General features: G+C 42.3%; 1 protein-coding gene across 2 annotated transcripts in view; it reads left to right on the top strand.

Annotated features, from left to right (window-relative positions):
* Window positions 1-5,432, top strand: part of GNG4 (G protein subunit gamma 4) — a 236,466-nt gene extending 231,034 nt beyond the window's left edge. For both annotated transcript variants that reach the window (XM_075203365.1, XM_075203366.1), the window contains one exon: window positions 4,416-5,432. In XM_075203365.1, coding sequence (XP_075059466.1) covers window positions 4,416-4,544 — 129 coding nt within the window. In that variant the 3' untranslated portion in view covers window positions 4,545-5,432. The remainder of the gene's footprint in view (window positions 1-4,415) is intronic.
* Window positions 5,433-13,527: the final 8,095 nt, after the last annotated feature.

Below are 13,527 nucleotides of genomic sequence, written 5' to 3'. Positions count from 1 at the left end.
TAATGGCGATGTTATGGAACACCACGCACAGAGCTATGATATCACACACAGTGGTTGGAGCATACATTAGAGCACCACCAGACCGATCTAGGCACCGGAATCTGGCCTTTAAAAGACCAAATGCCCGCTCCACAACCGCTCTTGTGGCTGTATGTGCGGAGTTGTATGCCATCTCCTGCTCTGTACGTGGGTTTAATAGAGGAGCGAGGAGCCAAGGGCGAAAAAGGGTATGCGTTATCTCCTACAAGATGTGACAAGAATGAAAAAGTTACAAAATATGAGCGAGTGTCATAATTCTAGACCCAAATAACTATATGGCAACAAGACAGGCAACATGGATGACAAATAATGGCAAAAGAAGCAATTAGACACAGATATGACTTCAGAGAAGCTTACATAGCATATTCAATATATTTGTAACCAAGGTTTAAGTTTTTGAACAACTTTTCATATGGGCAGCTATCCAGGTAGGATTTTAAGGTAAACATCACAATTAAATGTACCTTTAAATGATATTGCAATGTGCCTTTGTAATATATCTACTTAGCTACCAAACTTAAGACATTACTATTTCCACTTTAAACTGCTACATACATGACGACATGTTTGTTAAATAATAAAAATACCTAATAGCCACGCATCACCATTCGGCCTTGCACCACCTTGCCTCAGTTGCAATCTTTCCCACATTCCTGATTGCCGGAAGGCAAAGGAGTCATGTGTACTCCCAGGCCACATAGCTACCAGGTTACGAATCTGGAGAGAGGCATCACATATAGCTTGGACATTTATAGAATGGAAATGCTTGCGATTTAAAAAATTAGCAGCATTTCCACCGGAGGGGACCAAGGCTACATGAGTCCCATTGACTGCCCCTATGACATGCGGGAAACCGGCTATGTTGGAAAACTGCCGTTTTATCGGCACCAGGGACTCCTCATCGAGTGGCAGATGTATGAATTGCCTTAGACGCGACACAAACGCCCCCAGAACAACCTTGAGCACACGACTGAAGGACTTCTGGGACATCCCTGAAGCGACTCCCACAGTGGTCTGAAATGACCCTGTGGCGCAAAAGTGCAATACCGCCAACAGTTTAGTCAATGGCGGTATTGCTGTTGGGCTGTTGCGCTTGGGCTCCAGGTCAATCTGCACTATGCGCAGGGTGTCCAGGATGACACAAGGCGGGAGCCGATAACGACGCACCACCTCAGCATCAGACATGCCAAAGAGGCTGACACGTGGCCTGAACACACGCTCCCTGGGTCGGCGACGATGGGTTACTTGCTGATTTTTGGGGCGGCGACGCTGGTTGCTCTCCTGTGCTGCCACATGTGCCTCGGCCATTTCTAAGAAACGCTATATTTGAAAAGAAAAGGATGTAAAAAAAATAAAATTAACTCATAGTTTGGGAAATGTCACTCCTATTTGCACAGGAAACATTTACAGTATACTTACACCAACATGTGGCTAAAATAACAAAACAAAAATTGTCAGAGGGTGAATAAGAAGTTATAGCATCTGCTTCTATGCTATGTCAGGTTGCAGACCTAGACCCATGTTACTTACCTCAAAATGGAGCAGGATTATCCTGTTCACTTGCAAACAATTGTCAATGGAAAACTAAAAAATAAAGTAAACAAAAGATAAAAATAATCTAAAAAGTACTACACAGCCCAATACAAGCAAACTATTATCTGTAACTATTATCTGAAACAAAGTATAACACCCAAAATAACAAAAAAGTCCAAGACAAATAAAACAATAAAGCAATAAAATGTTAAAACAAATCAACCAAAGAAACCATAGTAATATCTTAAAATATATCATGCAAACATACCAGTAAATGAATCAGCAGTGAACAGGGCACATCATCTACGCAGAGCTTTACAGCAGTGGTTAATTAGCTAAGAGTATGCAGGTGAGTGTCTGCATGCGTCCTGATCACATGGGCATTCCTTTGGGTAATTTGTATGTGCTCGTGGTTCAGATATGAGAGATAAACTAGACCCTTGGCAGGCGCACGCCACCACAAACGCGATCGCCTGTATGACTTGGACGTAGTTAGACGGGAACGCCCCTATGAGAAATTGACTACGTCACCACGCCCCAGAACCTCCCTGTTCATGCCCAAAACTCGTAGCTCATCGCAAATGGGTTTTGCGATTGCGCCCGTACAGTTTTTGCATTCGCGAAAGTGTACAGGCTCGGCAACCGAGCATGCGCACTAGACTTTTGCGTTCGCTACGCGCTGAAAAGGGACATACGTCCCTTGATGACTCAGGCCCTTTGCCTGTAATTATGAAAAAGATTAATACATTTGCTCAGATCTTAGGATTCATGATCAACATGGAGAAATCCATAGCTATGTTTCTTAAGACCAACTGAACTAATCTATCTTGGGGTAATGCCTTCACATTAAAGTGGGAAAAACATTACTTATAAGCTTCCTAAGAATCACGTCAATCTCTACCAACTGGTAACAACCAGTTGGAAGAGGCGTTTGGAACGTGGAAACAATTATTACTTTCCTACTTGGGAATGGTAAATTTGATTAGGATGGTATCTTTCCCCAGGCTGCTCTACTTGTTATAATCCTTGCCCATACTCAGCACAGCACAAGATGCAAACAAAATGAATTTATTATTCAGAGAATTTATCTGGAAGGAAGGTAGCCTGGGAATTAGCCTGAGCAAATTATGCCAGATGACATAACACAATATAATCATGCAATAATGCTTAGATTTCTTAAAGATTGGTTTAATAGACAATGACACTAACATCAACACAAAGTTGCTTGACTATCTCAGATACTTCTTCCACCAGCACGACCAGGACAATAGTTGAAAGATAGCACCTTGCTATAGAACACCAGGAAACACTGGCATATCTTAAGGCATATGGCTGGGTAAAATGTACAAGTGTCTATACATCTGACTTTTGTTCAAAATCTCCAGTGTGGCATAGTTGTCTATTACTTCACAATATGGAAGGTGGGGGAATTGATTCTATTCACCACTCACTCAATAAACAAATCAAATCACCTTTAACATACAAAGAGCGTAAGAAAAACATGAGACATTAAGACCCTTAACAATAGCATTTTCAGACACAACATTACATTAGTTCATTCTCGGAACGTGATTGGCATAACCCTCTCAAAAGCTTACGTCTTCTGTCTCCTTCCACCCATTGACCTATAACTCAATATTACACCTTTCTTAGAGAACCAATAGATCATTCTGAGATAGCCACTGGCTTCTCTAAATGCCTTCCACACTTCCCAACACTGACAACTTCCTGTAAGCTTTTAACAGCAAGCACCAATAATGAGCTATTCTTAAATATTTTCCTTAAAACTTACCGCACACCACACAAGATTTCTTATGAAGTATTGTAAAGTTATATCGAGACCCTACCCTCTCCATATGCAATCTCTAATCCATAATTGCCTTAAAAACACGACTTGGTGTGACCTTACAACCTCCTTTTCAGCCATAAAAGTTTGAGAGATATTGTACTTTTTATTTATCATTTTTAGAGTTACCTTATGAATTGGTTTTTACATTAGCTAGTCTTTGTGAAACAATATTGTAATTTATCAATTTGAAGGTGTAATCTTTAATGTATTAATTTGAGACGTGTAATCTGTTATGACATGATGTATTGCGCGTCAATAAAAAAAATGTTTAAAAAAAATTTGTGTAGTGTTATAACCACAGAAGAGTCAAATATGACTTTACAGAATGATTTAGACAAACTGGAATGTTTGGTAGGAAAATGCCAGGTGAAGTTTAATGTAGATAATTGTAAAGTTATTCACAAAGGTTGTGGTAATAAACAAGCTACTTACAAATTAAATGAGATACAGTTGATAAGTCAATACAAAGATTTGTCTAATGAGTTCTTCATACCTAGGACTGACAAGGTGAAATCCACTTAGACTCGAAGAAAGGTGATTTCACGCTAAGCATAGAATTGGGGTAGTAACTGTAAGAGTAGCCAGACTGTGGAATTCTTTATCAAGGAGGTGATGGCTTAATCATTAATTGGATTTAAAAATGGATTGGACACCTTTCACCCTTATTATAAGAAACAATATCCTCAGCTATAATTACTAGGATGCATTACTGGGATGCAGGATTAATCTGATTATAAGGGAGCTGTTAGGGAGGAGTATTTTTTCTACTGTTCAATTTGGCAAGTGCCAGGCTAAAGTTTTATACTGCCTTTCTCTGAATCAAAACAGCAGTAACTTTATAGGTGGAACTTAATGGACTTGTTCAGTTTTGCTAACCATGTATCAATTAAACATTTAAAATAGCAGGTGCTTCACATGTGTTATAACATTCTTCTTCTATATATTAACTAGCTGAAAGCTGATCAAAATATTCTTTTTTTTTATTTGTTTTCAGATATCAAAAGCTGCAGCAGATTTGATGGCCTATTGTGATGCTCACACTAGAGAAGACCCACTTATTCTTCCAGTGCCTGCCTCAGAAAACCCATTTAGGGAGAAGAAATTCTTTTGTACTATTCTTTAAAGTGTTTTTGTTTGTTCTGACATTATGCATGTTATTAGCATAAAGGCACTCTAATTTAAATGATAGCCTACACACCAATTCAGAGACATTACAACAAATCCAGCCTATTCAGTGGGTGTTAGGATTTCTTCTGGCAGGACCATGAACACTACAGATATTACTTAGTTCCAAAATGTCCAAAACACAATGAGACTAATTTTCAAAAGAATTGTTAATTTTCGCCCTCTCTTCTTAGATAGACATAGCAGTAATGTGGGTAGACAATCCCTTTAATACAAACATATCATGGAAATTCACTGCCCACGAATAAACAAGATGATCAATAATGAATCTTAAAATCTCAAATGTAAAACTTCATGTGACATACCTAAATATGTAAGTAACTATGCTTGTGTTACATTCCAGCTGGTATGCAACAGCAAGAATAGGGATCATTGATCAACACAAAAGAAACAAGAGCTGTAAAACATCAGTTTCTGAAAGATGTGACATTTTGTGATATAATTAACTTAACACTAACCAATGCATTTTACCTGATCAACACGTAAACAGCAAATAAATGATAATACGTGTGCCCTACAATATTCCTAGCAATATGCAAAAGTAAATTGGTGACGAGGCCCAGAGATGCCGATACATCCTTCAGAGGCCATGCTGTGCTCTTCTGATCATTCGCTGGGGTCAGTGCATGCAGGGTCTGATTAAGGGTTCAGGCAGCCCTAGGCTAATACTTGCTTATCCTCAAGTGCCCATCCAAGGATGACTCATAGTTTTCAGCCTTTACCATAAGAACACGCCAAGATTAGAAACCTTACTACATTTTTGTTTCATGTTTTTACTTTGGAGAACAACTATTGTCTAATATTTATAAATAAACTTCAGTTTATACCTCTCCCCACCATTTTGTTCCTCCCCCAAAAAAATTCCCTCCCTCTAAAAGTCTTGTGCCCTCACCTGCAGCCTAGTCAGCCTATTGGATAAACAGCCCATGGGCACATGTGCAGTGAAGCCCCAGAACTAAAAGCCCAAATTAGGCTTCACTGTACATATGCTGGGCCCACGCATGCTGAGAACTTCAGAATGCAGACCTCATTAACAGATCGACTGTTAATGAGGTCTCACTGCAGGGTCCCATAACCATTACACTTCCTTCAACGGTGGTAGTTCCACCACTGTGCCTAGTACTGACGTTGATTATGCCCACAGCAAAGCTCTGTACACCCTTCTCCTAATTTGCCACCTAGTGTATTGTTTCAGTATTCCAGCAGCAGTAAGTACCCCATGTTAAAAAAAGGATGCACTGACTCCTAACTGACCACTGCCTGGGAAATCTTTTCTTGAGTGTAAAGTGTGAACCAGTGAAGATCACTGATACACTTCAGGGGCTGCATACTGCATACCTCCAACCTTTAAAACATTACCCTTAATCTCAGCAATAAGTTAAAACAATACATTTGATCAAAGAAAGACAGCTACCTATCTGTAATAACATATCAGCAGACATTTTAAACAAGTGTTACAGGTTATAGCAAACAAATATGACAATAAAGCAGGAAGGAACTGGGGGCTGCAGGCAATGCCGGACTGGGACTCAAAATCAGCCCTGGCATTTAAAGCATACAGGCCCACTTCTGTTGATGAGGTGGAAATAAACCATGTGCTGCTGCATAGCAGCGGTGTGAAGGGCGTGGCTACATTCCATTGGGGGCGTGCTCAACATAGGGCATTGATAAATACATTATAATAAAACTTTACATTTATCACGCCCTCCCCATCCACATTATGATACCCACAGTCCACTGTACTTATCTATACCTCTGATGCTGCTGACATCCATTAAGGTGGAAACTTCCTGTAGAGTGAGCAAGGAAGCTCTTATCTCATGAGATTACCAAATCTCATGAGACTTAAAGCTCTTTGGCTTGCTGCAGGCTGTGGACTGGGAGCAGCTATCAGTTTCCTCCTGCTAACCAGAGCTGGATTAAGGCTCAGGGGCCCAGGGCACTTAAGACAGCAGGCTTCTATGATGTAATATGGTTATTAGACAAATACACAGGCAATAATGTGTGCACTACTGTTAGGTGCACACAGTTCTGCCTTCAAAAGCAATACAGTGTGAAACAGGACATACCTCCCAACTGTCCTTGAGGTCAGACCAAATCCTGACTAAGCGGGACAGTCACTGACCAAATTCAGGAAAGTTGGCAGACTGTCCTGGTGTCTCCTACCTGTTCTTGACACCTGGGGCTGCTGGTTTCTTTAGTTGCTGCTTGTCTGGATCCTGGAATGTCGGAGGCCCAATTTTGAAAAAAAAAAATGAGTACATGACATTTAGAAAACTAACCAGCCCCAGCATTAATCAATAGCAGCCACGTTGTATAATTAGGCCTCCCTCCAGCCCCTACATTAAAATAATAGTATGCACATTTGATAAATAGATCTATTTCCCTCCAACCAGCCCTGACATTAAATTAATATCCTCAAACTACCCTAGCATTAAATTGAAGGTCCCATCGCCTCACATTAAATAAATAGGCTCTGTTTATAAAAGGGTTAGATACTGTTCACCTCCTGGTTAGCTGTGCAACTAATAAACACACAACGCCCCCCAACCAGCTCCAACATTAAATCAATAGCATTCACATTTAACAAATAGGCCTATTTCTCCTAATTACCCCCAACATTACATTGTTAGCACCCCATTACGTAAATACCATGTCAATACATTATTAGTACCCAAATTACAGCAATAAATCCTAAATCCCCCCCCCCCCGACACACATACTTATACTACATCAATATCCACCCTTCACTTAACAGCAAAACTCCCACATTACAGCAATCATGAATACCCCCAAATTACAGCAACCAGCATTACCTCCACATTACAGCAATACCTTCTCCCACTTTTTAACAATACTAACCCCCAAACACAGTATATCATTACCACCATCCCACCCTCACACTACAGCAATACCACCAATTATACGGTCGCCACTGTAGGGAACCAATGTTCTGCTTTTTTCAAATCTTCCACAAAATAGCAACAACAGAGTAGCTACACATATAATTAACAAATACCCTTTTCTCTCAATTAAATTTTAATGGCAGAATTTTCAGGAATCATTCCACATGAAATAAAACGCTAACAAATATATCAGAAAAAAACACAACTGTTGAATGATCACCTGACCCGACACATTAAAAGTATCTTCATCTACAGTAAAATGTCAGAGGAAAATAATTTTTTACTACAGTAGCTGGATATGCGTCTTTTCTATTAATTGTAAATAACACAGTATATAAATTAAGGGGGGTGGAGGGGTGGGTGAGAGCTAATTGGATGTGATCCATTAGTTTGATTAGAGAGAAAACATTTAGATTTACCTTGAGACGTCTGCCCCCTTGACTCACAGGCAGGGTCGCCAAGAGGAATTTTGGGCCCCGGTACAGAAACCTCTTGGGGCCCCCTCCATAGTCAACAGTGACAGAGACTTGTGAGTGAAAAATCAGTAGGCCACCCCCCTTTGACAGAAGTCCATATTATGCCACACCCTAGTGCCCTAGTTCATATTATGCCAATTAATATTAGTATTACCCTCTATTAATATTATGCCATGCAGTAGTGCCCCTAGCTCATTTTACGCCACATAGTATTACCCTCAGAAAACGTGAGAGAGGATGAGGGCATTGAAGGAGCAGGTGAAAAACTGGACTTCCTTTTAAAAACAATAGGTAATTATGTTGCTTTTTGATGCTGTAGTTAAAACATGCACAAGTTCATGGAATGTTGTTTTATGCTTTAGTGTACTTTCTTGTGACAATAGTAACAGTAGCAGATGCTGGTTAAAGAGTAATTACGACACAAGTTCCTGAAGATAATAGACAGTATAAAAAAAATATCAAAACTATGCAATATCTCTAATCATCATCATTTAATTATATAGCGCCACTAATTATGCAGCGCTGTACATAGAACTAATTCACAACAGTCCCTGCCCCATTGGAGCTTACGGTCTAAATTCCCTAATATAGACACACTCACACACAGATAGACAGGGAGACAGACACTAGGGTTAATTTTGATACCAGTATGTTTTTGGAGTGTGGAAGGAAACTGAAGGACCAAGAGGAAACCCACGCAAACACAGGGAGAACATACAAACTCCACACAGATAAGGCCATGGTCAGGAATTGAACTCATGACCCCAGTGCTGGGAAGCAGAAGTGCTAACCGCTACGCCACTGTGCTGCCCCTAATGAAATTGATTGCAAAGTAACAATATAAAATAGCAATATATTTACATTTACAAAACATAATGTTGTTTTATGATTATTTTCCTTAATCAAAGGAATCTCTGTTGTGATCTAGAAAATATAAACTATCTTGTGGTTATCTTTTTGTTTACACCTGGGTTAGTCCTATAATGTAACCTATTCTACAGTGATATTTGATAGACAAGATTAGAAGCACAACTACAGTATGTCTGTCTCTGAGTCTCTTTGCCTCTTTTTGGAGGTTAAATGGTATTTTCTCTTATAAGAACTGCACTGTATACAATCATAGCATGCTAGTCCTTGGTTGTTTAGTTTCATGGAATTGTTACAAGCCAAACAAATGTAAACATTTTTGTCTTGATATTAAATTATAGTTTTGGGGAAGAACAGGAAATGATTAGGCCTATTAATTTTATATAAAAAAAACACACCACCATCTTAGAATAGGGCTTTTTACTCTCTTGCTTTTACTGTGAGATGCATGTAATAATTGTAGAGTTTTACTCTGTAGCCTCCATTCAAACAGTTTTCACTGTTACAATGCATCCATCCCCATGTGCTGTTTTCATATGATGAGATATCACATGATATCTTATGATTGTATTTTATTTAATATATCGGTCCTTCAATTACTTTTCTAAATTGATCTAAATTACATGCAATAATTTGTAAAATTTTCCGGTTTGCTGTTATTCACTTATTCAAATGTCATTCCAAAAAAAACAAAAAATAAATAGTGCAATACAATGTTTTCACTTTTGCCACAACTTGTAAAATGCATATTTCACAATTTTTATATGTATATATATATATATATATATATATATATATATATATATATTTTAAATGACGATTGGTAGGTGCATTTAACTCCCAGGACATCATCAATTGCTCTATAACTTATGAGAAATAAGCATTTTATGTACAATGAATGGTTTATATACATTCCACCACATAAGCCATCCAAGCTTTAGAATGCCATGCTATCCAACATGTGCTAGAACATGTCAGTTCAACTAATCACTGATCATGCACTTCTTTTGCCATTGAATGTATGATGAGCATGCTGGTGTCTGAGAGCAGGAGTAGGGGAGGTAAAGGGGAGAAAGTATTGTCTTCCCTGTTTCCCTATTCCTCTACCAACTTCTGTCAGTCACCAATGCTCATTTCATGCAGTTACTGCAACAGGAAGCAAACAGTGATTGGCCTGTGTGTCACCATGCACTTCCTCTTGTACTGATTTTATGAGGGGTTTATGAGTGCAGGTGTTGGGTAAAAGTGCAGAGATGGATGTTGCTGGCTAAGATGTGGTAGGAACAACCCTGTTTACATAGTAAAATATGAATATTTTTTTTTCCTATTAAATGAGGTGTTGATGGATGTATATCAGTCAGAGGGAAAACAGTTAAAACCATGAGAGCTCTGTTCTACAGTTAGTGTAAAAGCTGTTCAAAAGCAGTTGAGTAAAGTAATGACTAGAGAATAAGTAAACAATACAATATTTTACATTTTCATATTGTTGATAAATTTCTTTTGCATATTAAGAACGTTTAATAGATTTAGCTCTATATCTCTTTGGGCCCAATGCAGAGATGGATGGATGTCCAACTCGTAAAGGCAAAATGTGTATTTTCCGATCTATGCATGTGCAATAAAGCAGTGTATATGCAGACTTAGACATACAGCAGTGGTTCCCAAACTTTTGCAGTTCATGGCACCCTTAGAGTCTCCAAATTTTTTCAAGGCACCCCTCCAAAATAATTACTGAGCAGTCCTGTTTTAGAAGTAGTTGGGTCAAAAAATTGTAATAAGTATTTAGGTCACGACAGATATACTTATTTAGTTGTATGCAAAAATGCCCCTCTGCATCCAGACACTCTGCCCCCTCTGCATCCAATCACACTGCCCCCTCTGCAACCAGGCACACTGCCCCCTCTGCAACCAGCAGGGCCGGATTAAGGGAATGGAGGCCCCTGGGCTAAGGGGGCCTCCATTCCCCCGTGAGGGCCCCCCCGTGATCTGAGCTGCCCCCCCGGTGAGCCGAGCCGCCCCCAAGTCACTTACCTCCTTCTCCTGGCATTGCAGTCCTCCGGCGCGCTGTATGCTCTTTACTGAGGAGATCTCGTGAGAGTGAGACTCAGTAAGGAGACTACAGCGCGCCGGGGAAGGACCGCAGTGAAAGTGCTCAGCAGCATTGATCTGGCCGGGGGCGCCCCCGCCCCTGACCGATCAATACTGCTGCTGAGCACTTAAAAGGGCCCCCTGGATGCCTGAGGCCCCTGGGCTGTAGCCCAGTTAGCTCTATGGTTAATCCAGCCCTGGCAACCAGGCACACTGCCCCCTCTGCATCCAGGCACACTGCCCTCTCTCACGTTGCCCCCTCTGCCCTCTCTCACGCTGTCACCCTCCTCTGCCCTCTCTCACGCTGTCACCCTCCTCTGCCCTCTCACGCTGTCACCCTCCTCTGCCATCTGCCCTCCTCTTCTGCCATCTGTCCCCCTCCTCTGCCATCTGTCCCCCTCCTCTGCCATCTGTCCCCCTCCTCTGCCATCTGTCCCCCTCCTCTGCCATCTGTCCCCCTCCTCTGCCATCTGCCCTCCTCTACTCTCTGTCCCCCTCCTCTGCCATTCTCCTCTGCTCTCTGTCCCCCTCCTCTGCTCTCTGTTCCCCTCCTCTGCCATCTGTCCCCCTCCTCTGCCATCTGTCACCCTCCTCTGCTATCTGCCCTCCTCTGCTCTCTGTCCCCCTCCTCTGCCATCTGTCCCCCTCCTCTGCCATCTGCCCTCCTCCTCTGCCATCTGCCCTCCTCCACTGCTCTCTGTCCCCCTTCTCTGCCCTTTGTCCCCCTCCTCTGCCATCTGCCCTCCTCTGCTCTCTGTCCCCCTCCTCTGCCATCTGCACTCCTCCTCTGCTCTCTGTCCCCCTCCTCTGCCATCTGCCCTCCTCTGCCATCTGTCCCCATCCTCTGCCCCGCGCCAGGTGCCAGCTATAGAAAAAAAGAAAGAGCACAGAAACTTACCAATCCGTGTGGCGCTAGGACCCTGCAGCCTCCTCTTTCGCGCAGCTGTCACTGACGTCGATATTCAGTGACAGCTGCGGGAGTGAGGAGGCTGCTGGGTCCTAGCGCCGCACGGATTGGTAAGTTTCTGTTTGCTCTCTTTTTTCTAGGGCGGGCCGGCGGCACCCCAGTGACAGTGCCGCGGCACCCCTGGGAGCCGTGGCGCACACTTTGGGAACCGCCGACATACAGTATATGTCCATTGTTCCTCTCTATGTTTAGAGAAGCAGAACCGGAAAGGGACAGGCTAACTTAGCTAGTGTACAGTAAGGGCATTACACACACCTCAAGTTCTATGTAGGGCTAGACGCTGGCACAGATGGAGTAGATGTATCTCTTGTGCCTGCTTCACTAGTGGTGTAATATATAAAATAAATAAATAAACGGGTCTATATACACCCCCAAAGTCAAACCAGCTCTAGTGCTGCCTAGTCTGGTATCAGCAAAATCAGGGGAGGCGTAAAAAGTATGGGGTCCCCACACAAATTGCAATTCAGCACTAGGCTATGCAGGGAAACCCACAGGATGGGGTCCACCTGTGTTAGTGCCAACCTGCCCTAAGCTGCACAGCACAGAGCTGAATTCTCAAAACAATGCAGGCCCCTTCCCTCTTGTAAAACCATTCCCCATGCTAAAGGCAGGGCTGCCATCAGGAGGGGTACGGGGGGGTACTGTTGTACCGGGCTCGGGCTCACCAGAGGGCCCAGTACAACAGTGCAACATAAACTTACCTGGGGGCCTGCTGTCCTGCAGTCCGCTGGTCTCCTGCTCTCCGCTGATGTCTTCAGCCTGGCTGTCAGCGTGACAGCCAAGCACCGGAATGCGATCGCAGGGGTGGAGGAATCATTCCCCTGCGATCATGTGATCTGCCTGTGACAGCCAGGCAGCTGCCAATCATGATCGCAGGGGAATTATTGCTACGCCCCTCCGATCCTGTGATCCTCCCTTGTCGCTGATGGTGTGGTGTGACCTTCATGTCACACCACTGTTCCCGCCGCCGCAGAGGAAGAAGAAGAAGGAGCAGCAGCTGCAACACCTCTAACTGTAAGTATATTTTAAATATTTTATTTTTTAGGTTTTTCTGTTCGGGGTGGCGATCATCGGAGTGGGGGGACCCGGACCGTACTGTGGCCCATGATTTCTGATGGCGGCCCTGGCTTAAGGAACTAGGGCTATTCCCACACTCCTGGTGCAGCCAGTGCCGTTCAATAGGTTAAATTAAAGTGATATTGTAGCATTTTACATAGTGCATTACTAATCCCAGTATTGGAAATATTTAAGCATTAAAGAATTGTGATGAACAAAAACTTTAAAAATTAATAATACTGAGAAACCTTTTAAAAACATGTTCCATTTAGAAACAAGCAGCTGATTATTGTGGGTCTATGATAGAGGTATTCAGACAGGGCCAGACTGGGACTAAAAATCAGCCCTGGCATTTAAAGTACACAGGCCCACCGTAGTTTCAGCAGGAAAGAAACTGTGTGCCGCAGCACAGCGTCTGCGCCGAAAAGGTCGTGGCCACATTGTGTTGTGGGTGTGGCCAACATGGGTCATTGATACATACATTATAACAAAACATTACATTTATCACGTCCTCCAAGCCACATCACGCCATACTCCCCAAGCACATTATGACAACCCCAG

Source organism: Mixophyes fleayi, chromosome 3, assembly GCF_038048845.1.
Source record: "Mixophyes fleayi isolate aMixFle1 chromosome 3, aMixFle1.hap1, whole genome shotgun sequence".
In the NCBI taxonomy this organism is placed as follows: Eukaryota; Metazoa; Chordata; class Amphibia; order Anura; family Limnodynastidae; genus Mixophyes; species Mixophyes fleayi.
Note: the sequence above shows the minus strand (reverse complement) of the source record. Positions and strands in the feature narration are given on the sequence as shown.